General features: G+C 34.3%; 1 protein-coding gene across 1 annotated transcript in view; it reads right to left on the bottom strand.

The window, feature by feature from the left end:
* Positions 1-25,512, bottom strand: part of LOC126880073 (LMBR1 domain-containing protein 2 homolog) — a 67,231-nt gene that overhangs the window by 23,413 nt on the left and 18,306 nt on the right. Inside the window, exons 5-8 of the mRNA XM_050643735.1 lie at positions 21,598-21,774; positions 14,510-14,869; positions 6,301-6,540; positions 5,521-5,722 (exon numbers count right to left, since the gene is read on the bottom strand). Of these exons, the coding sequence (XP_050499692.1) occupies positions 5,521-5,722; positions 6,301-6,540; positions 14,510-14,869; positions 21,598-21,774 (979 nt within the window). The remainder of the gene's footprint in view (positions 1-5,520; positions 5,723-6,300; positions 6,541-14,509; positions 14,870-21,597; positions 21,775-25,512) is intronic.

The raw sequence follows: 25,512 nt of genomic DNA, 5'->3' as shown, positions 1-25,512 counted from the left end.
AAATGTACAAAAGTCAACACTTCTTGAGGATATCATCCAAGAGTTGAATCAGAGACTGGATATAAGTTTAGTAAATTCAGATATCAGTGGTTTCAATGTCTTTGGTAAAAATCCAACAAATAAATCAGTATTGGTAGAATTCGCAACATATTCAGCAAAAATTAGTGTTCTAAAAAAGTGCAAGCTTCTAAAAGGTACAACGGTGTTCATCGCCGAAGATCTATCCCCATCTCAACAAGCAGTAAGAAAGGAATTATTAAAATACCAATCTGAACTCAGGTCGTCAGGTAAAACGGTGAAGTTGAGAGGAAATAGGCTTATAGTTGATGGTCAATCTTTAACACTGGAAAAACTGTCTATTACTACTACTAACAAGACTGCTGAAGTAACCGACACATTATTGGATGAAACCAGAAAAATAAATCGTTACCCCACTAGAGCAGCATCTTCAAAAAATTAACTTTTTTTTACTGTATATTGTACTTATAGTTTTTTTTTCACCTTTTTTTGTTTTCTAGAATATTTTTAATTTAATAATCATTAATACTGGTACGCTATATTAATTATTGTAACATGAATTCGTTTCTGGAATACATTAATTACACTCCTATTGATACAAAAGTAGTTGACTCCATAAACGAATATAATTTGTGTTCCAATAAGAACTACTCTTTTCGTATTTTGCACCAAAATATTAGGTCCATTATTAAAAATTTTGATGAGTTTAATATTTACACACAACAAATAGAAAATGATATTGATTGTTTTGTATTAACTGAGACCAGACAAGTGGCAAGTATAGATATTTTTAAAATGGATGGATATAATATCCATTATAACGAGGGTAATTTCAATCAAAATGACGGTGTGATAATATTCATAAAAAATAACCTTGACTACGAGGTGGAAATAGTAGAGGTTAACATTTTTAAATTCTTAAAATTAAAAATTAAACTCAATAACATAATGATACTTATTACAGCAATATACCGTTCTCCTGCAACCTCAGAAAGTGCGTTTATTGTAGCATTAGAAAGTTATTTAAATATAATAAAAGCAGAACCAATCACATATAACATTATTGTTGGCGATATTAATATTGACATACTTGCAGACGATGAAATCGCTAATACTTATTTAAATTTACTGTCCGAATATAATTTTCATTCATTAATAAACAAAATAACGAGACCAAATAAATCGGGAGGTAGCTGTATAGATCATATGTTTGTTAAATCCACTAAAGAGTCTATTGAAGATATTTGCTCTCCTTTCATTATTACATCTTTAACTACCGATCACTTCTGTACAATAGGAGAACTAAACATTAACATGAACATTATTTGTAAAAAAAATATTAATAAATTTAAAAATAGTTACATTAATTATAACACATTAAGAGAAATACTAAGAAAGTATGATTGGAGCGAAATTTTCCTTTTACGTGACGCACAAGATATTGCAACTAAAATTGTAACAACTCTTCAAAAGAAAATAAAAGAATCTACTTATGAAAAAAAAATAAAACGGAACGAAGTTAAACGGAAAAAATGGATAACGTCTGGCATAATAAAATCAATAGACACAAAAAATAAATTATATAAAAAAATGATCCAAAATCCACATAATGAAATTCTTAAACAAGAATACAAAAATTACAAAAATTTTTTGACAAATTTAATAAAAAATACTAAGGCAGAATATTTCAAAAACGTAATTACTAACAAACCCGATAGTAGAAATACGTGGAAGGTTATTCGTGAACTGACCCAAACTGAGGTAAATTCTGTAGGCGTTAAACAGTTAGTAGAGGGTGACCGGATTATGAACTCTGATTTGGATATCGCTAATACCTTCAATAATTATTTTTCAACTATTGGTGAAAAACTGGCTAACAATATAAAAAAACCGCCATCCAATAATCCGAATAGAATCTCAGTCGCTCAAAGTGCTTTTTTTGATCCAATAACTGAAAGTGAAGTTATAGCGATTATTCAATCCCTTAAGTTGAATAAAGCTCCCGGACCTGATTTATTAAAGGCAGAAATATTAAAAGAAGTTTCAGGAGAAATTGTATCCCCTTTAACATATTTATTAAATAAAATTATAGAAAATGGAAAATGTCCAACAGAATTTAAAGACGCAATTATCAAACCTGTATATAAATCAGGAAATAAGGATTTAAGCCAAAATTACCGCCCAATTTCACTAATCTCAAGCCTTGCAAAAATTATGGAAAAAGCGATTAAAACTCGGATGCTAAAATTTTTAGACCTACATAAAATCATATCTAATAATCAATTTGGCTTTGTTGAAGGCAGAGGTACAGATGATGCAATTTCTTCACTAATGGGTTGCATTTATGATTCAGTTGATAGAGGTAAGCCCACATTATGTGTATTTTTAGACTTGGCTAAAGCTTTCGACACAGTAAGCCATAAGCAACTCTTGGAAACTTTGGCTGATGTAGGTTTCAGAGGCAACGTATTAAGATTTTTTGAAAGTTATCTAGATAATAGGGTACAAAGGGTAAAAATAAATGAAAGTATGAGTGAGAGAAATGTGGTGAAGTACGGTGTTCCGCAAGGAACGATTCTTGGTCCATTGTTGTTTATAATTTATGTTAATAATTTATTGTCAATGAAATTAAAAGGTAAAATTATTAGTTATGCAGATGACACAGCTGTACTGTATACTGCAGATAATTGGGAGAATCTAAAATTATTGGCTGAAGAAGATTTAAAAAATTGTTTTGATTGGTTTGCACACAAACAACTAACTGTTAACTTCACAAAAACTTTCTTTTTGCCTTTTGGATCTTACAAAACAAGTCTGCCTAACTACGAAACACTAATAATATCCAATGAAGGATATAAGGATCAACATATTCTGTCTGCTCATTCTGTAAAGTATTTGGGAATTACAATTGATAGTCATTTAAAATGGAACCTACATATTGCGAATGTGACTAAAAATCTTCGAAGTTTACTCTATAAATTTAAATACTTAAGCAATATTTTAGAACAGCGCCTTTTAAAAACTATGTACTTTGCCTTAGTAGAATCTAGATTATGCTATGGGATTCTTGGGTGGGGCGGGGCGTATGGCAATCATTTGGAACAACTAAATGTCGTCCAAAGAAAAATTTTAAAATCAATTTATCGCAAGCCCAAGCTTTACTCCACTGAATTATTATACAAGGAAACTAATATTTTTGATATTAGGCAGCTTTATTTTAAAGCGGTTACTGTATATCAATATAAAAATAAACAAACACTACAGTTTCCCTTGCATGAATACTCCACCAGAAACAGGAATAAAGCGATACCCCCTAAAAGTGAAAAAACAATTGGACAGCGTTGTTTCACTTACCTAGGACCTAGGTCCGTTAACGTTTTACCCATAAATGTTCAGAATGTCAAGAACATAAAACAATTTAAAAATAAATTAAAGAAATATATTATAGATACGCCTCTTTCAGTAATACATGAATTAATTGAAGTTAGAAAATGAAACAAGTGTTTGAATATTGGACTCATAGTTGTTGTACTTAATTGTGTTTTTTTTCTCATTTGTTGCTGTTATTTTTTGATAAATACATCGTAGGGATGCTGTATTTTTAAATTTTTTCCAGATTTTGAAATATAATTATTTTCTTTAATTATTTAATTATTCAAAAAACAATGTAATGCTCTTTGCTTTTTCTTTGTTCTCTTATTATTAAGTAATAGATATTATATTATTGTATTGCCTGTGAAAAGATAGTGTGTACCTACTCAGGATATTTTTGTTACATAATGAACCAAATTGACCACTGCACAAGCATTCTGCTTCAAGTGGTATTTTTGTGTTTATTTATAGGGAATTATAATGATTTTAATGTATTACCATTGTATGTATTGTATCTTTTCTCTGAATAAACATTATTTATTATTATATTTTTATCTCGATAAAATCTGGCTTTTCAAGAAAGTACTAGAGGCAAAAAAGTTTTCAAAAAATTTTGCTTCAAATAATAGTACTACAATAATAATTTAATAGGAACATACACAAAAGTTTAGGGAGGTTTAAGGGAACAAAACCCCCATAAAATTGTTATGGGGTGAACAAATTTCACTTTAATTTTTTTAAGATGTTCCTGCCATAAGAATGCCACATGTTCATTTTCAATAAAAAATCTCTAATAGTTTTCGATATACTAGAAAAAATTTAGTTTCATTTTGTAACTTCAAAGGGCTGTAACTTTTTTTATATGCACATTTGTACTAAGGTAAGTTGTAAGTTATGTTCAATCAACTTATTTTTGACCCCAGAATCTGTGGTATAATTTATGACCAATCTTTTCGGGACTGCGTATATCGTCCTGCAAAATTCAATGACCAACAATCCAACTCAGACCGCTGATTTTCTCATTCTTCACAGCCGATATATCAGAGAATAATAATACTACAATCGCTTCCCTTGCTGATGACGTAGCAATACTAGCTGTAAATGAAGATGAGATTTTTCCTTGGATTATGAGCCTTAGCAGGAAGAACTTTTCCCTCTCATTATGTGGCCTAGATATTCCAGTTTTCTCGTTTGTATGGTTTTTATGACTTCGCATTCCTTCCCCATCTTCAGCAAAACTTAATTTGTTATTCTCTCTGTCCATGGTATTTTCCACATTCTCCTGTAACACCACATCTCGAATGCCTCAATGTTTTTGATGTTTATCTTTTTTAGTGTCCAAGCTTCCATGCCGTACAACAGAACGGAGAAAACATAGCACCTTAACATTCTCGTTCTTAAGTCCCGGCAGCATAGCAACTTTTTCATTTTGATAAATGATTGCCTCGCTATTTATAATCGCCTCTTAATTTCTCTTGTCTGGTTATTAGTATCAGTGAACCAAACCCCTAAAATATTTGTAGGACGTAAGCCTTTCAACTTGCTTATTATTTATGGTTAAATTCACATGGGTTATGGTTTCTTTGTTACAATCATAAATTTAGTCTTTTTGATGTTCAGTTTTAGACCATACTTGTTGGTATAAGTGTTTATGTTTTCCAGCAAATACTGTAAATTTGCTAGGTTATCTGTTACTATTAGGGTGTCATCAGCATATCGTATATTGTTAATTAACTCTCCGTTAATGTTTATACCAATGTTTTGTTCTAGGAGCGCTTCCTGACATATTGTTTCGCTATATATATTGAATAGTAGTGGAGAAAGCACACAACCCTGACGCATACCTCGACGAATCTCAATTTCTTCGGTTAACTCATTATCAACCTTGATTTTTGCTGTTTAGCCCAGTACAACATGGATATGATGTTAATGCCGCCACTGTCGATGTTTTTGCTTCTTAGGATTTCATATAGTTTTTTGTGTCTCACTTTATCGAAGGCCTTCTCAAAATCTATGAAACCTACATAGGAAAATCAGTTAGTAGCCCGCAATAAATTAGTTCATTTTGTTCATAGAAAAAATTTCACGTTTATACAGGTTTTGAACACTGTAATAAGAATTTTTACTCACCTCGTTTTATCAATTCTCTACCTTCTTCTACTAAATCAGTAGTCATTTCGTCGTCTCCGATGAATTGATGAAATCCGACCATTGACAATATCCTAGATCCTAGACTAAAATACGTAGCAAGACAAAAGGCAAGTATAGCCATGGGGAAGTAAATATTAAAGCCATGAGAAATTATGCCGATGATATCCATGTGACCCATGATCTAGAATCAAACATTAAGATTCAAAAATCATTATCGTGTCTCGTGTCCTAGTTACATAGATATACTAAGTTTATTCCCAATATAAGCTAAGACGACAGTTTCAGACGTCTGATCGCTGGGTGTGTCATGTCGTTGCAGCTTGTCATTGGTTAGAAATGAATTTCTGGCACACTCACCGATCACGTGTCTGAAACTGGCATCTAAGCTTAACTTGGAAATGAACGTAGTATAGAGAATTATAAGTACACATCTAAAAGTAAAATAAATATCGTTGCGCATTGTTGCCACATTTCGAATCAGCTAGTTGCAGTGGTTCTCAACCTTTTTGAGTCCTGTACCACAAAATTCCTTTTTTTTTGTTCCACTTAACTGAAATACCTATCTAGCTAGGTAATCTAATTAATTATAATAGTAGTGTTGATTTTGGCTGTGTTTTTGCGTTTTGCGTACCACCGCAATATGTAATATGTACTACCAGTGATATATGTACCACAGATTTGAGAACCGCTAAGCTAGTACAATTCGGGAAATTTAACAGGAGTCACAAATAAAGAATAAATGCAAAAGCAAATACTAACCTTCGTGTAGGAAGTTTCTGAGACGTCAGTGTGGAGTACGTGGCTGTCCATATGGATCAAGCTGAGGAAATTCAAACACAGTGGTGGAGTGAGCCGACTCAGCATCATTCCGGAGAATATTAGACTGTACTCGTTTGTTTGGTGATGAGGGGCAAGGTAATATAAATTGAGTACTCTTATTTTAAGTACTGTAGAAAACGCGCAGTAGCACATATATAATATTGTTATTGTTGACAATATCTAAAAAAAGAAAGCATTTGAGTTTTGTTATTAAATTATTATATGAAAAGTTATTTAAAAACAGCGGAAAACTTCTCTGGTAACCTCCGAGGCTTCTAAAAATTATAAGCCATGCGGATGCCAAGACGATCAGAAGTTGAGGGAATTTCGTTTCAACCCGAAAATGCAGCAGCATTATATTCTAGTTCAATCAGAGAGTGCAGGAAGAGTCTATACCAGTTTCGGGTTTTTTTTGCCACAGTAGACACATATCCTCTTCTCTCCGATTGAACTAGGATACTTCGACACGTGCCGTCCCGGATTGCAACGAACAAAATGGCTGGGGTGCCGTAGCGACATCTGCTAAGAAACAAACCAAGTTCATAATCTAATAATACATAAACCGACAATAAATATCGTTCTACATACCACCAAATAGAAAACAGCGGAAAACTTCTCTGGTAACAACCCCCGAGGCATTTAAAAATCATAAGCCATGCGGGTGCCAAGACGGTCAGAGGATGAGGGAATTTTAAAATGTTTAATTCACGTCCCATCTGCTCACAGGGCCGTGCGGTGCTATGATGCGGTGAGACAGTTGCATTAGGCGGCATCACAAGGGGGCGGCAAAATCAGTAAAATCAAAATACAAATTGAACCATTAAATAATTAAAAATATTTATATAGGACCAAGTGTCAGGCGAAAGTATAAATATTATATATACAATGCTTATCTATTTCTATAATTTCTTTGTTATTCCGACATTGAGGTATACGGTTTATGGATTTATTTGAGCGCTCATCAAAGGAATTATAACCTGACAGCGTAACTCTATTATTTTTATATTATAAGGGCGGTGATTGTGGATATTTTGCTCACTGAAAATATTTGAATATTTAGTATTAATTGCTCTCCAGTAGTTGCAATCGACTGTGCTGTGTTCGCATTTATTCAAATTCAGTTTTGTGTTTAAAAAAATCAGGTAAGTGAAATTTATTTGCATTCTGTCAAAGAAAATTGTTTTGGAAATATTTACATTTAACTACTTTCGCTTTGTTATTACTTTATTTTTTACTAAATTCATTTCAATAACGAGTTAAAGAAAGGCACATATTAAAAAACTCAATAGGCTATTTATAGTAGGTATTTATTATGTTCGGTTTCAAGCAAATTTTGTTGTTTTATTTACTTTATTCAAATACTGTAATCGTATATCATCCTATTTTATTATTTGCAATAATCGTCTCTTCCAGTCCTGATTGCATTTTTATTTAATTGAAAGTCTGTCTAAAGTCTGTAAATGGTATGGAACAAAAAAAATTGTCTGGAAGTCAATATAAAAAACGCATGCAGAAAGATGAACAAGAAAGAAAATTAAGCAATGTTATGAAATAATTTTTGGTACAAAGGTCTTGTTTAGACGAACCGTCTACGTCATTTCGTCAATTTGACAAATAAAAATTTAGATTCATCTCCTCTTTCTGGAGAGGAACAAAAACAAGAAATTATCAGTAGTTCCTCAAGAGCCCGGAAGTAGTAGCAGTGGCTGCCAACAGATATTTAAGAAATTCCTTCTGATGCTTCTTTATGGAATATTTTCGCAGTATGTCTTCCGAAACACGTCAAATATTAGTTGAGAGGGGTCCATATCAAATTAAAGAATTTTATTTTCCTATTAATAAAGGAAGGTGTAGAAATGAAGGTGTATGAATGTTCATTGAATACTTTCAATAGAAAAAGAATCGGATATAGAGGCAAATAATCTCATGTTCTAGAAGAATTGCGTGATATACCTATCCCAAATGATACCATATTCCATGAAACCTTTTCTAAAATTAAAGTCAAAAGGGTAAAATTGTAATTTTTGTAAATATTATTTAATGTTAATATCTACATACTTCATTTAATTTAAAGTATGTTTTGTTTTTAACATAAAAGTTTTCGTTCATTTTGTGTTAGTCCTGTCGCCAGGGAGGGAGGGGGGGGGTACAACGGCCTCCTTAATTCAGATGGACTTGCCCAAGTTTTTGTTTATGTATTTTGACACGTAGAACACGAATTTTTTGGGTAACAGTTGATCCGGATGTCGATAAGATTGTTATAAACAAAGAACTTGAGGAATCACATAACAGCGATTTTTCGCAAAACAAAACATTTTTTTTTGTATTTTTTGGGTCATTCTAAGCAAAAAATGTTTCGAAAAGTTTTTTCGTAGGATGCATAGTTTTCGACATAAACGTGGCTGAACTTTCAAAAAATCGAAAAATTGGAATTTTTGAACCCGAATAACTTTTGAATGAAAAATAAAATAGCAATTCTGCTTACCGTATTTGAAAGTTAAAGTCAAATTCTATCGGTTTTGATTATTTGCATTGCTAAAAATTAATTTTTTTATTGTTAAACAAAGCTATAAAGACATAGTGTTTGAATGATGTTTTCAATGCATTTCATACACTGGACACGGGAAACACTATGTGATTATAGCTTTGTTTAACAATAAAAAAATTAATTTTTAGTAATGAAAATAATCAAAACCGAGAGAATTTGACTTAAACTTCCAAATGCAGTAAGCAGAATTGTTATTTTATTTTTTAATCAACAGTTATTCGGGTTCAAAAATTGCACTTTTTCGATTTTTTGAAAGTTCATCCGCGTTTATCTCGAAAACTATGCATCCTACGAAAAAACTTGTAGGAACATTGTTTGCTTAGAATCACACAAATAATACAAAAAAATGTTTTGCTTTGCGAAAAATCGCTATTATGTAATTCCTCAAGATCTTTGTTTATAACAATCTTATCGACATCCGGATCAACTGTTACCCAAAAAATTGGTGTTCTACGGGTCAAAATACACAAAAAAACTTAGGTAAGTCCATCTGCATTAAGGAGGCCGTTGTACCCCCCTGGCGACAGGACTATGTAGTTTAATTTAATAAAAATAAAAGTTAAATTTCAATAATATTTAAGTACATATTGACAATATGTACCGCACGGCCCTGTCTGCTCAGCCTGGTAAAGCTCCAACGAGAAGGTTTCCTACGTACTCAAAAAATAGTAAATGAATTAAACATTAAAAATGTATAAACATTTTCAATTTCGTTTCAACCCGAAAATGCAGCAGCGTTATATTCTAATTCAATCAGAGAGTGCAGGAAGAGTCTATAACGGTTTCGGGGCTTTTTGTCCTTCATCAGTAGACACATATCCTCTTCTCTCCGATTGAACTAAGGCGAACTCCTGATGAAGAGCAAAAAAGCCCCGAAACCGGTATAGACTCTTCCTGCACTCTCTGATTGAACTAGAATATAATGCTGCTGCATTTTCGGGTTGCAACGAAATTGAAAATGTTTATATATTTTTAATCAAAATATATTTATTAAAATCCTTTAAAACTAAAGCGTTGCTGATATATTTCAGATGCCGAAATCCCGTTCTTCATACTACATAATAAGTTAGTTTCGCTTTTATAATCAGTACAACGTGGCAACGCTCTCATGCGATGCTGAATTGAGTGAATTGAAGCAATTGTCGATCACCGTATTTATGTTGTCGCAGCTGCCCAACTTAGTGTAAAGTACAGTCAACAAGAATGTGTCGATTTTGTACCTGCGTTATCAGGCTGACTACGAGACAATTTTCAATTAATTCGCTGCGCAGCATCAAGACAAGAGAGATGGTGTACGTGTACAAGATAAACAAGAAGTTCCAAGAAAAAGGATCTACTTTAGACGCACAGTGTAGTGGTGGTCCCTGCACGCTAATGACAAAAGAAAACGTAGAACTCGTCGTTCAAACATTTATTCATACGTCACCATCATTGATACTACAGCCATTTGTGAGCCAAAGTCTTCTTTAGAATATTCCTCATTCTATTCTGTCTCTAGCAACTCTTCTCCATCGCTTCTCTTTTAATACTCCGTACATTCTTAAAATCCTTCGCTCGAACTATTCGAACCCAGAACGTTATGAAACCTTGTTTAAGCTATCGCCTCTTCAATGTTGCCTGATGTATGTTCTATAGTTGTGCAGGAGAGTTTTGGTAGAAGTATTTCCAAATTATCCAGTTTTCCAAGATATCCAGGAGATTCGATTCTTACCCTATCTAGGGTGTTTTTGATATCAATGTTCCAGTTGAGAATTCTGCTAAAATGAACACCCAAATATGATAACGAGGATCTGAATTCGAGCTTTTCTCCAAGGAGTACTATCTAGTTCCTTACATTTTCGTATCGGATGCTGTTAGGATGTCTGAATAAAATTAATTGAGCTCTGGTAGTATTGAGAATAAATCTCCATTTACTGCACCACCTCACGATTTTGTTAAGTTGATTTTGTGCTTCAGAGTTCCCAAAGCTTCATATACCTGGGCAAAGAGCTAAATAGTCAGCTAGACCACTCCTAAGAAATTACAAGACGCATTGAAATAACAAGGTCTGGTTTCATGAACATGCGTAAAATGCTCTGTAACCCCAAACAATCAGTCACAATAAGTTGAGAACACTAAAGTGTTATGTGTGGTCTCTATTACTATATGGCTGTGACATTAAAACAATATGACGTCAACAAACTGAATTCATTCGAAATATGAATGTACCGCCGAATGCTAAGAATAAGCTGGACCAGCAGAACTAAGAATGAAGAAGTATTGGAAATAATGAACACACGTGCTCATCTGGTAAATACAATCAAAATTAGCACACATAATGAAGAATTTCAGCAGCTCTAGGTAATATTAGAATGCAAAATCGAAGGTAAAAGGGGTATAGGAAGAAAGAAAAAATCCTGGTTCCGAAACATCAGAGATTGAACCCACACAACAGAGAATGAATTAATTCATGAAGCCCAGAACAGAGAGAAATTTGCCATATTGATCGCCAACCTCAATAGAGAAGGCACTTACGAGGAGGATTTTGCGCTCTATCGAATACAGATGGGTGTCTCAGCGTCGCATGAGCGGTACTTGTGGAGAGGACAGTGATGCAGTATCGTCAACATTTAGCAGAATTGACTCGAACTTGCTTATGGGGTAGGGATGTCACTGTTGTAGACTGTGTATAAAATTGGAGCTAAAATTGAACCCTGGGGGGCTCCAACTTGTGGAGTGAATGGTGTCGACAATTGATTTTCGATCAGGAGATAGGAGTGTGTAATGTTTATGAAATGCTTAAGCAACTCTTAGTCATTCTATGTGAATGACCACGTTTAAGTCTGTATGTTAAAACTAGTCTTATTAGTGTTTTATAAACGGCCAGTCTAATTTTTCTTGCAAGTTTTGAAGTCATTTGTCTTCTCAAGCCGCAGTAACACATACTGACAACGACTTTCTTTTGATTTCTTGACGTTGACGTTCTTGTCCTTATGTCAGTTACGAACCTAGGTATACGAAGGTATCCACCCCGTCTAGTTACACATCGTCAATCATTAGTCTTGATGTCTGATTATCAGACTTGAGAATGCACATATATTTCGTTTTTTGAGCATTTATTTTTAATCCAATCCTCAGTGCAAACGCTTTTAACGACCGAGATGCTTCTGTCGGGGACTTTGTGTATTTAGCGATTATGTCAATGTCATCTGCACATCAAACCACTTGGTCGGTTATCAGGAGGCATGATAGAAGCCACTTTGTCTTAATCCATTTTTGCAGCAGAAAGACCTTTTGATACTTGTTGATAGACCCAACCGATTCCTAGTTAGTGATTCGTTTCAATATAGCATAGTTTACAGCATAAGTTGAACAAACTAAATTGCAATTGTTATCGTCCATGTTTACTTCTTCTTTCGGTGGCTTATCAGGTCTTACTTACGTTGACAATTTTTTTGACGAATTTTTCCCGCGTAAGTTTAAAGGGTTGGTCAAGGTTGCGGATTACTGCCCAATTGTGAATGTTCTCCGCTATAAGGCTTGGTTTATACCAACTCCTCCTTCTATCTTCTGTCTAAATTTCAGAAAGAAAGAAGAGAAAAACGTAGTGGCCAATGCGGCCACCAGACATAACATTCTGTGATAATTTCCGTAGAATACTCAAAAATAGAGGGTGTGTGATCTCTTGACCAATTAAAAACAAGAATTCTGGAGTAATTTGAAATTCTCAACTTGAATGCAGTATTCTTTGAAAAAAAAAACTTGTTCTAGCCTAAAGTGATTCCCTTGCTTCATTGAAGTAGATGGTTGGTAGTTTGAACACAAAATGTACATGATATATACAAAATATACATACATACAAAAATGTCATGACTTATTTTATTTTTGTTTATATATTTGTACAAATGACGTTTGAATCGCCATCTTGTAAGGAACTCTGTTGATCAACGCGAGATAAAATTGTATGCACAACCTGGCACTAATGTGCAATAATTTAAACTATTGGTCCTGAATGGACCTGCAAGTTCCAAACTTCTAATGAGTCAACGGTCAACAATAATGGCCAACACGGAAGTAGTCAGAGAGCTCTAGATCATCTTTTATGTACCTATGTATGTAAATTCTTGCTTGATCAACCAATTTCCCAATTTTTTTATTGTCCACATAAATTATCTTGAATATTATATATCTTCTAGCGATTCTTTATAGCTAACTTGGCCATTTCTCGCACCGAATTTTATTCAATAGCTAAATAGAAATCGGTTATTATTATGGAGTTTTAGTCCAAGATCTATATTTCTATATCGTCCCTGCCATTTCCAACTATCGAATGTGAAAAGTGGTATTTTTCAGGAGAGCAAAATAACTCTTTTTTTAAAGATTCCTAAATCAGCGCATTGACAAATGAGAAAGTTTTTATATTTTTTGTATGTAATATTTAATCCTTGTTAGATTGATAACAAATTTGAACTGCTATCATTTTTTTCTTTCCAAAAAATCACATTCGTTACTTTGCTTTTTGTATTAATCAAAGATTTGTTTCAGTCCGATGATTCAAAGTAGCGAATGTATAATAGCGAATAACTGTATAATCAAATAATGAAAATCCGTTAAAATGAAATCATAAACTGCCTCACAAGAATTTCTTGGAAGCGATACTGAAACAAAATTCGCACAAATTGTAAACAAGTGCATTTTATTCTTCTCAGCAGTTTAGCATTTTCGGCAGTTTACAGCTTATAATTGAATAACTGTTAAATAAATTACAACACAAACTAACGAATGTGACACATTCGACATTTAGCGTTGTACAAATATACCTTTAGTTATATTTATACAAAACAAAACTTAATAATTGCACCGACCTTATTGGTTGTCTTAATAATGTAACTATAATATCTCTGAAAGCAATTTCAATATATATTTGGAATATCATAAAACTTAGATCTTTTGTTTTAAATGAATAAGCTTCAGTTTCTCCTTCATTGGTGTTTATTTAAGAAAACAAGTCTCCATTTCAGTTAGTAATAGCGATTAACTTTTGTTTAAATTTGTTAATAGTTACTTATGTTCTAGACTAGTTGTTAGTTATATTCTGTACTTCAGTTTCTCCTTCATTGGTGTTTATTAAAAAAACCAAGTTCTCCATTTCAGTTAGTGATAGCGTTTAACTTTTGTTTAAATTTGTTAATAGTTATTTATGTTCTAGACTAGTTGTTAGTTATATTCTGTACTTACTAAACTCATTGTTATAAAACTGTAGTTTTTAAAAACAATAAATGTCTATCTATCTATCTATCTATCTATCTATCTATCGAATATAACCATTTTCGTCAGTTTGCAGTCAACCAAATGAAAAAATGTTCATATTCGATGGCTTAAACAGCATATTTCCCGCGCTCCTAATCAAGCTACAATCACGAGAATTTGCCACAAGATGTATGACGTATAATGCGAGGACAAGGTATCGAATCTGAAAAACCCGATTTTTCACATTCGATAGTTGGAAATGGTAGGGACGATATGATATACTGTAATAAAGCAAATATACAGTAAATAAATAGTGTAAATAAATCGTAAATTATTATTACATATCGTACATTATTTATAAAACATACATACCTCGATTGTGAAATAATCATAATGACTTCTAGCAGCATTCACTATAACTGCAAAGATCGAAAGTGGGGGACTGGCACTGAAGAATGTCACTTCTGACCACACCACGCAGACCGAAAATATCCCAGCTAGAACAGCTAACAGTTTTTGGGTATAGCAGTACAGTAGACACTTCCAGTACCATTCGATCTTCGATGTGTAGATGTACCTTCCAAACCAACTGTGCCTCTTTTCGAAGGTTCTTTTAAATACTCTTTCTCGAGATATTTGGTTTTTTAAAGTGTCTTCTAATTCGAAAATTTTTTCGACCATTAGATTCCACTGTGTTTCAGTTCTTTGTAGAACTTGTAAGGCTTTTATAGTCTGTAAGGAAAAGATTAAGCGAGAGTAAGTTGCTGTTAAGTTATAATAGGGCTTTTCAACGATTGTCATTTGTTTCGAGCTTCTGTCATATGTCGTATAATGTGGGTATAATATTAATATACGACATATGACAGAAGCTCGAAACAAATGAGAATCGTTGAAAAGCTCTATACCTGTGGATGTTTGGAAGGCTCTAGGAGAGAAAGGAGTTGATGTTTTGTGGCAAATGATAAGGATATAATATGAGGAAGAAAGGATTAAATGCATGGAGAGAATGTGCGATAGTATCATTGTATAAAGATAAAGGGGATATTCAGGACTCTAAGAAATATAGAGGGATAACGTTAATATCGCACAAAATGAAAATTTGGGAGAGAACTGTAGAGCAAAGCTATAGAAGAGAGACATCGATAGGAGAAAAACAGTTTGGGTTTATGCCATAAAGAGGACAACGAATACCTTGTTTGCTTTAAGACAGATGATGGAGAAATACCGCGAAAAGAAAAGGGAGCCACATTTCATATAGATCGTTAAAAGGTGTACGACCCAGTTCCTAGGCAAGAGCTATGGAGATGTATGAGATAGAAATGAGTTCCTGAGAAGTAGTAAGGCTTGTGCAGGATATATCTGAGGGAGTATACTCCAAAATAAGGACTTGTGTTGGATTAACGGAACATTTGCCAGTGACGGTTGGCTTGCATCAAGGCTCTTCACTGAGTCCCTATGCATATAATCTTGTTATTGATGTACTGGCAGATAAGGTAAATGACTCCTTGGTCAATGCACTTTGTTGGTGATATCGTTAGTAGAGGAGAGCAAACAATGTTGGAGGGTTGGAGAAGAGCTGTTAAAGATGGAGGACTTAAGGTTAGCAGGTTCAAAACGGAGTATATGTGGTTGGGCGGAACAGGAATGGCTGGGGACTGGGGACAACGAATTAATTGGGAAAAAATAGGACGAGTAAGAGAATTTAAATACCTTGGCTCCTACGTAACGGAAAATGGGACACAAAATCGAGAAATTACCCACAGGATACAGGCTGGTTGGTTTAAGGGGATAGACGACAAAATTTTTGACTAATGCTATTCAAATGCATTCATTTTTTTCGAATCCTGAGAAAACTAATAAGCATTTTTGAAAAATTTAAATGCAGAATGAAAGATTACATTAATATCGAGGACCGAAAGTCCCTGAAAACTTCTATAACGGTTATTTTAATAAGTTACAGGGGTAAAAAAGAATAGAAAATTGAGTGTGATTTTTAAATTCAAATATCTTATTCAAAAGAAACTTTTTGTTTATTCTAAGGCACTTTCGGCCCTCGGTAATCGTTCATTATCCGTTTTAATTTTTAAAAATATCTATTAGTTTTTTCAGGATTCGAAAAAAATGAACACCATGTCCGTGATGATATTTTCCAAATCAAACATTCGCTATCTTTGTCATACAACGCACTCAGTCGAACAGAATGTGGTGACAAGACAGTGACAAACAAGATACTAAATATTTGACACGGATTCAGGAATATTTTGAGTTGTTTATTAAATAATATTGATAGTGTATTTTTGATAAATAATTGATTTAGACGTGAAATTAATAAAAAGTTATTTATTGTTTATTATTTATGGAAGATCCAAACAGAGAATACACCAGGATATATTCTGTGATACGAGTATTTTGTTATTAAAGATGTTCAAAATGTATTTAAGCGTCCATAGTAATAATATAATATTAAAAAAACCACTTTATCACTTTTCCTTTTTTCTCGATTAAGTATTTTTTTATTGTATAGTATATAAATTATTGTAATCACTGAATACATAGTGAAAAATAATCATATTAATTAACTGAATTAATAATTTAACCGATTATACAAGTTACAGTTATCCAAGAACATTCAAAAGCCATCTCTAAGTTAATAAAGACACTGTCATTGTCAAATAATGTTTACATCTCCATACCAGTGAGAATTTTACTACACGTAATTTGTCTTGTCAAAAAAGGAAAAATTAGCTTACAACCATTAGCTTAGCTGCCACATTGTGTATACAGTAATTTTATCAAATGCCTAAATAACGATGAGTAATGTTATATAGCAATATTTCTAAGAAATGTGTAGAAGTAGGTAGGTGGCTAAAGGCACACTAAAGGAAAATATTTATAATCAGTGAATAATACACTAAGCATCAAAATTAACGCACCACCTTAAAAATGGGACATTTTTGATGGCTCAAATTTCCTAAATCTGTTATCCGATTCGAGTTATTTTTTTAGTATAGTATAGCTTTATTCTTCAAGAATATCGATGTAATAATATTATTGCTAAGTAGGTAAGTTTTATTGTATACCGGGTGTAACAATTCCATCCATCCAATGGTACTACAGCTCAAATCGAGCCTTGGCCTCCTTCAATAAGCTTCTCCAATCATTTCGATTTACCGCTGTTCTTTTCCATGACCGCGTTCCCAGAAAGTTCCTGGCATCCTCATCGACTTCGTCTTCCCATCTCTTTTTAGGTCTTCCAACAGGTCTTCTTCCCTGCATTCTTGCATTCAGCAATTTTCTGGGGATTCTATTCTCATGCATGCGGACCACGTGCCCTGCCCACCGTAATCTCTGCAGTTTAGTGTGTTGTGCTAGAGTTGGTTCGCTATATTGCTCGTATATTTCTCTATTATACCTAATTCGCCAGTTGTTATTTTCACTTATTGGGCCCAGTATCCTACGTAATACTTTTCTTTAACAATTATAGTAACAATTATACAATTATAGTGTGTTTTTTTTCAAAGTTTCAAAGTTCAAAGTTTGGAACACCTTGTGGAATATTCTAGAGTATATAAAATATTGAAATTAAAACTCAACTGTGGCCTTAGGCTTTCTTAACCTTTTGCTTTTTGATTTATTCGCTTATGTGGGATAATAAAAAAGTTAGTTACTTTAACAACTAGCCATGTTATTCATCAATACAGAGTGTTTCTAAATAAGTGCGACAAACGCACTTTGAAAAATTAATGACCGTTTGTTTTATAAACACATGTCCTCAAATGCTTCGTTTCCGAGATACGGGATGTTGATTTTTTTCTTACAAACTGACGATTTATTTATTGCTCTAAAACCGGTTGAGATATGCAAATGAAATTGGGTAGGTTTTAAGAAGTAGTTATTGCGCATTTTTTGACATACAATCAAGAGTTTTATATTCACCATTGGCGTGCATACGGGATGTATCTAAAATGTTTATATCCGTATGCACGCCAATGGTGAATATAAAATTGTTAGTTGTATGTCAAAAAAAATACGCAATGACTACCTCTTAAAACCTACCAAATTTCATTTGCATATCTCAATCAGTTTTAGAGCAATAAATAAATCGTCAGTTTGTAAAAAAAATTCAACATCCCGTATCTCGGAAACAAAGCATTTGCAAACATATGTTTATAAAGCAAACGGTCATTATTTTTTCATGCAGAATTACCCCATAAAGTTTGTCGCACTTATTTAGAAACACCCTGTATTGATGAATAACATTGCTAGTTGTTAAAGTATCTAACTTTTTTATTATCCAACATAAGCGAATGAATCAAAAAACAGAATGTTAAGAAAGCCTAAGGCTACAGTTGAGTTTTAATTTCAATATTTTATATACGCTAAAATATTCCACAGGGTGTTCCAAACTTTGAGGAAACAACACACTATCATTGTTACATCCGGTATACAATGACACTTACCTTTTTAGCAATATTATTACATCAATATTCTTGAAGAATAAAGCTATAACAAACTAAAAAAATCACTCAAATCGGATAACAGGTTTAGGAAATACGAGACATCAAAAATGTCCCATTTTTAAGGTGGTGTCTTAATTTTGATGCTTAGTGTACAATAAAAACAGGTATGAGCGCAGTATAAGCAGGTATATTATAGGCGCAATATTGAATATATTGACTGTTAAGCTAAAATAACCTTTTTACTAGTATTATGTTTAATAGGGTTTTCACTGGAGGATCCAGGGGGGAGTGTCACGGGGGTCATGTCCTAGGGTTGGTAAGACTAAGTGACCTTGCATCAGAGATAGGTAATTAAATCACCCTCATCAAGACCCATGACCCCCCCCCAAACAAAATTTCTGGATCCGCCACTGAGGGTTTTAATATGGGTTTTATAGGGTGGGGAGCAATGCATCAACTAAAGGCAATAAAGGAGGTGTTTCTTTTCTTCTAAAATTAACGGAAAAACTAATGATTTCAGTTAAAACTAAAGTAATGACAGAAGAATTTTTCAATACAAAGAAAAAAGACAACTTTATGTTATGTACTTAACAAAATTAAGAAGCCAACTCGCATAAAAACATTCAATAATAACAATATGTACTTTAAATTGGAATAATGGAAACATAATAACTAAGATCAACGAAAAGTTTATTAGGTGAACGAAATATATTAAAAAATGTTCGAAAATTAAAGAAAACAAAAAATATAAACAATTACAAAGACCAAGAAACGGCCAAATATAGAAATAGCACAATAAATATATCAAACTGTAATACGACCAAGGGGACTGACAATATTCCAACAAAAGTAGTTAAATTAATTTCAGAAGGTCACGTGGATGCGTTATAAATAGACGTTATAGTAGGCTTATACATATATCTATATTACCTACTCTCTATAATACACTCACCGGTACAAAATTCCGCCACCCAAAATTTTTGATTAAGTTTGACAGTTTATAACTTTATTATTTTTGCTCCGATTTTTAAGATTCTTGCACCAGTTTGTAGGTACATGTACTGATATCGTTTGGTATTATTCCTTTAACACAAAAATTTTGCTTGCATGGCGTTAGACAGGGGTGAATGGAAGCGTTGTATTTTCTCCCAAAAAATTCTGTGGAAAAATGGAACAGTTGAATTTGTTTGACAGTCCTGTCATATTATCCCGGAGGTATCACTAAAATTTTGTTTTTTGAATTATCCGAATATCTCTTTTCTTGTAAGAGCTGCACTATTTTTTGTAAATAAAAGCACTGAAGAACTCATAAAATAGAGGTTGGATTGATAAGCTTAGAATGGCCTGCATGCAGCCCAGATCTCAATCCTATTGAGCATTTATGGGATGAATTAAAGGAAAGCTATTCGCCGTCATCCTATGCCTCCAGAAAATTTGGTACAGTTATGGCCCTGGTAGAGGAATATCGGGCTATTCCCCAGGCAAGGATAACACATCTTTATTCGATGCCAAACAGAATGCGAGCAGTCGTTGCTGCAAGAGGTGGACACACCCGCTATTGAATTGTTTTGTTTTGTTAATTTTAGTGTGTTTGATATTTTTAATTAAAAAACCATCAAAGCAGTGTTTTTATTTACAGCTCTTACAAGAAAAGAGATATTCGGATAGTTCAAAAAACAAAACCTTAGTGATACCTCCAGGATAATATAAAAAAAGTATGAAACAAAATCAGCCATTCAATTTTTTCACAGAATCTTTTAAAATTAGGAGAAAATACAACGCTTCCATTGACCCTCGTATAATGCCATCTAAACAAAAAATGTTTGTTACCGGAATAATAACAAACAACATCAATACATGTACCTACAAACTGATGCAAGAATCTTGAAAATCGGAGTACAAATAAGAAAGTTATAGATTGTCAAACTTCATCAACAATTTTGGGTGGCGGAATTTTGTGCCGGTGAGTGTACAATAAATTTTGTTGTAATCTGCGAAAGTGTTGGCAACCCTGTCAGGATGAAGTTTTGTTTAAAGCGTTTCTAAGCCGAAAGTAATGCCATCTACCGCTGATAAATATTACCGGTGTTACAGATGGAGCAACCTCCTTACAACATAATTTTATCGCGGCAGTTTAAGATATAATTCTTGTTTAACGAGATTTTTTATATGTTTAGAAAAAAATATTTAACGTTTTATTGCAAATATTTTCCACTTTTACAATTTTATATATGTTGTTATTAAAATTTTGTCCGGTTTCCTACTGGTAGTTTTATTATAAGCCGTAACATATTATTTTTTCCTATTGTGGCAAAACTGTACATTCAAAAATTTTCAAAAAATTCATAAGTATTTCTTAGGAGTATGTATATCTTTATGCTGTAAGAAAATTAACAAAATTGTATGTTTGGTTTTCCCGCTTTATACTTGGTAAAAAGTAGTTTTTTTGAGTTTTTCGGAAATGAAGTTTACTCAACAGTTGTCAAACTACTTCTAGTACAACTTGATTAGGGAAATAGCTAGGGTGACTACGGTCTCCAAAAAGATTCAAGGAAAAAGACTGCAATGGTTTGGCCACATCAGACGTAGAAATGAAAACTATGTGGGACGAAGGATAGAGCCGTTGATGGAAAGAGAGGTAGGAAAAACCGAGCAGAAGACGGAGGGACTATGTGGTAGAGGGTTTGAGAGAGAAAGATTTAGAAGAAGACATGATAGACAGATATGAGTGGCGAATAAGAGTAAGTAACAGAGACCACTAAAGAGGGAAAATCTGAGGAAGAAGACGCAAGACTCAGTTCTATAAAGATATAGATTTTTCCTACGTGTTGAGAATTAGACCAAATATTAACTGATACAAACAGAAAACTCTGCATAATATAACTGATATACTTCATAACAAAAAAATATCCAGAGCTTCAACTTATTATGCAGAGTAATATATCCAGGTCGTCGAGGAAATAATATAAGCCTTAAATCTCGGTAATCTACCATACTCACTTGTTTATGAAGCCGAATCAGAGCTTTTTCACTAGGCACATCAGTTGGGGTATCATCTGGCAACTGTCGTCTCTTCATCCTGTCTTGCAATTCTGCAGGTACTTTTATCAATATTGTTTCCAAATATGGATAAAATGGATGACCAGGTCGCACTGCCAATGATACCGCTTGCAGAGACTAAAAAAAAAATAACAAAAAATTGTCATTTGGTAAATATCCAATAGTGCCATTCAAATTTAAAAAGAAAGAGGTAAAAGTGGATAGTGCCCCATATATACTGTGACATTATTTATGATGCTGCTCACAACCCGGCCTATTTATTTCCGAAGCTTCTCGGCGTTACGAGAAAAGGCCAGACCTTACCAGGGCGTTCGAGGCGAGCGCTGCCGAAGTATATATAAAGAACCGAAATTCGTCCGCAGGCCAGTCAGTTACTAATTTCGACGCGATATTATATTGCTACGTTTTTGTGAACGGGTTTGGAATGTATTTTTAAAGTAGATAAATAAATATTTGCAAATGAATTAAATAAGTTAGTATGTAAGTGTAAAATAAATTAGATATATTGTTGTAAAATTAAGTGTTAAATTGTAAGTGTTATAAATTAAACAATTTCAAGTAAGTCTTTTATTTATTTAATAATAATTAAAAGTCAATTCGCGTAATAGTTCACAAATAAATAAATCAGTACAGTAATAACCCAACAACTGGTGATCAGAAGTGGATAAAATCAACATAAATTTTCGACTTAAATATAGTGTTGAATTTTTTTAAAAAATAAATAAAATATAAATCGTAATAAATAAAATGTGTGATCATGCCTTCCTTGTGTAAGCTAACGATTGCAGACCTGAGACTTGAATTGGAAGAAAGGGACCTGAGTTCTACTGGGAAAAAGGCTGATCTAGTTGAACGTCTGAAGAACGCACTAAAAGAAGAGGGTCATGATCCAGAAACCTATTTGTTTGAAGACAAGCATGCTGCTTTGATTTCGTCAATTACATCGTTAGAGAACAAAGTTTCGACAGACATTACGTCGTTAGAGAACAAAGTTTCTAGTGAAATCTCCCAAGTTTCATCCGATGTTTCTAAAGTTTCCTCCGATGTTTCTAAAGTTTCGACAGACATTGCATCGTTAGAGAAGAAAGTTTCGGGTGATATTTCATCCCTTGAAAGCAAGATGACTAACGAGATATCTAAAGTCACTTCGGATTTTGACGACAAGATATCGTCCATAAAATCTACTTTTGAAGAAAAGATCAGGGAAATAGAAAAGAAAATGGAGGAAACGGAAAAAGCAGACAAAGGGATGGAACCCATCTTAACAGACATTAAAGATGATGAAACCAAATACAAATTGGAGCCACGGTCGATAGCTGAAGGGAGTGTGGGTCATGCTCGTGTTAAGGTGCCAAATTACGACGGAAAGTCATCATGGAACAACTACATGAAACAGTTCGAATCGGCGGCCAGAGCGAACGGATGGTCCGAAAAAGAAAAGGCTGTAAACCTCACTATTGCTCTTCGAGGCGACGCTTTGGATGTCCTTCAGACCATAGCCGTAGAGGAGACAGATGATTTCGAGCAGCTTAAAAAGAGACTGAATATGCGATACGGGCACGAACATTTAGAGCATGTCTATCAGTCGCAGTTTAAAAATCGAAGACAAAAGAAAGATGAAGCTCTTCAAGAATACGAGGTCGATATTGCCAGGTTAGTATGGTATGCATATCCAACAGCTCCCGAAGACATGATGGAAAAGTTGGCTGTTCAAACATTCATTGATGGCCTTCGTGATCATGAAATGCAAAGAACACTGCGATTAGCTCGTCACAAGACGCTGGTTGATGTCTTGTCTGTCGCCCTCGAATACGAATCAGCTACCCAGGCCTCTGGCGGGTACAGTAAAGTTAGGACTGTGAAAGAGGAAGAGGATGAAGACAAACTGGACCAGATTGTCAATATGATAAAGGGCATTTCATACAAGAAAACAAAGACCATAAGGTGCTGGAATTGTGGTGAAATGGGACACGTACGTAGTTCATGTAAGTACCCTAGGTACAATAATAGTCAAGAGACTCACCAGCAGGAAAACTAGAACGGGTCGGCCTTAGGGGGGCAGCTTCGACCCGCAACTTTTCCAAAGACCCTCTCATACTAATAGCTTCTTTGAAATGTCGTGAAGATAGTGTATATGTAGATGGAGAAATAAATGGTAAAAAGTATACATTGTTGGTGGATACCGGAGCGACCAGGACCATTATACGACCGTCAGTTTTAAACAGCCGTAAGAAACTCTTACCAACGAGGTTGCGACTGCGGACTGCCACAGGTGAAAACGCCAACATCCATGGAGAAATCCAGATACAATTAGGGATTGGAGCAGAAAAGTTCGTCCATACTGTCATAGTTGCAGACATCGAAGAAGATGTTATATTAGGAATGGACGTAATGAATTTGCATGGATTTCAATTGCATGGATTTTAAGAATAGGGTAATCAAAGTTGGCAACGAGGAGGTATTTCTTCATCCACTTGATGACAGCAAAAATTTGGCGGCAGAAGAACGAAAAACAAAAACAATATCCTGCCAACATCACAGATCACAAACAGAAATCTTATCTATACGTAAACATACGATGGGAACAAATAAAGGTTCTTCTCAGAACCAACTGACTAGAGATCTCGGACCGTGTATCCGAGTCTGTCACCTTAACATCGAGGGCATAAGCCAGGCAAAATGCCAAGTGTTGCAAAAAATCCTACACGATAACGACATTGACCTGGTTGCCATACAAGAGACCCATACTGAAGACAAAGTCCAGCTTGATTTAAGGGGAAAGATACCTGGCTACGATTTACTGGGAGCCAACTATGATAAACAATACGGCGTCGCAACCTACATTCGCTGCAATATAGAAAATGGTTTCCTACTTTCTGCTTCCAATGAAAATAATATACATGAAGTAGTCACCAAGATTGGAGATATTACCGTAGTTAACATATACAAACCTCCAGCCACTACATGGAACCCAGAAGTGCTAAAGACTCATCCACATCCTACTATATACATCGGCGACTTCAACAGCCACCACGAAATGTGGAAGTACACCACGAATGATGAAAATGGGGAGGCACTAGTAGAATGGTCCGAAGAGCAAAACACATATCTAGTTTTTGATGCCAAAGACAGAGGAACATTTAAATCAGCTGCATGGAGAAAAGAATATAATCCAGACCTATGTTTTGTCTCAAAAGATACCAATGACAGACCACTAACAACTGCGAGAAGTGTCCTTGCAGACTTCCCACATACTCAACATCGTCCGGTGCTTATCACCATCGGAATATCAATTCCAATAATTAGATCATATCCTCGACCCAGGTGGAATCTTAGAAAAGCAAACTGGAAGAAGTTCTCTGAACAACTAGACCGGACCTTGAGCTGGGTCCCTCCAACCAGCAAACATTATGAGAGGTTTGTGGGCGCAGTAATAAGCACTGCCAAGAAAACCATCCCTAGGGGGTATCGCAAAGAATATGTGCCTGGATGGACTGAAACATGTGAAGACTTATACACGAAGTTTCTCGAAAGTGGTGACCGAGAAATAGCCGATGAGCTTTTACACAACATCGATACAGCTAGACGCCAAAAATGGACAAAGACTGTCGAAAACCTTGACTTCAAAAAATCAAGCCGGCAGGCATGGTCCTTGTTGCGGAAAATTGGAGGAGCTAACCAGCTGGAATCCAGAGAGTCTAAAATGTCTCCTAAGAAGGTTGCCTCCCATATAGTATCTCTATCCAGAGCTCAACGAGATCGAACACATACTACCAACGTGAAAAGAGACTTAAGGGCATTAAAACAAATGAACAGAACGAACTCCGAATATTCAGCAAGAATACTTATTTCTGA

This window comes from Diabrotica virgifera, chromosome 2, assembly GCF_917563875.1.
Source record: "Diabrotica virgifera virgifera chromosome 2, PGI_DIABVI_V3a".
Classification (NCBI taxonomy): domain Eukaryota; kingdom Metazoa; phylum Arthropoda; class Insecta; order Coleoptera; family Chrysomelidae; genus Diabrotica; species Diabrotica virgifera.
The sequence above is the reverse complement of the archived record's forward strand: the minus strand, read 5'-3'. Positions and strand labels throughout refer to the sequence as shown.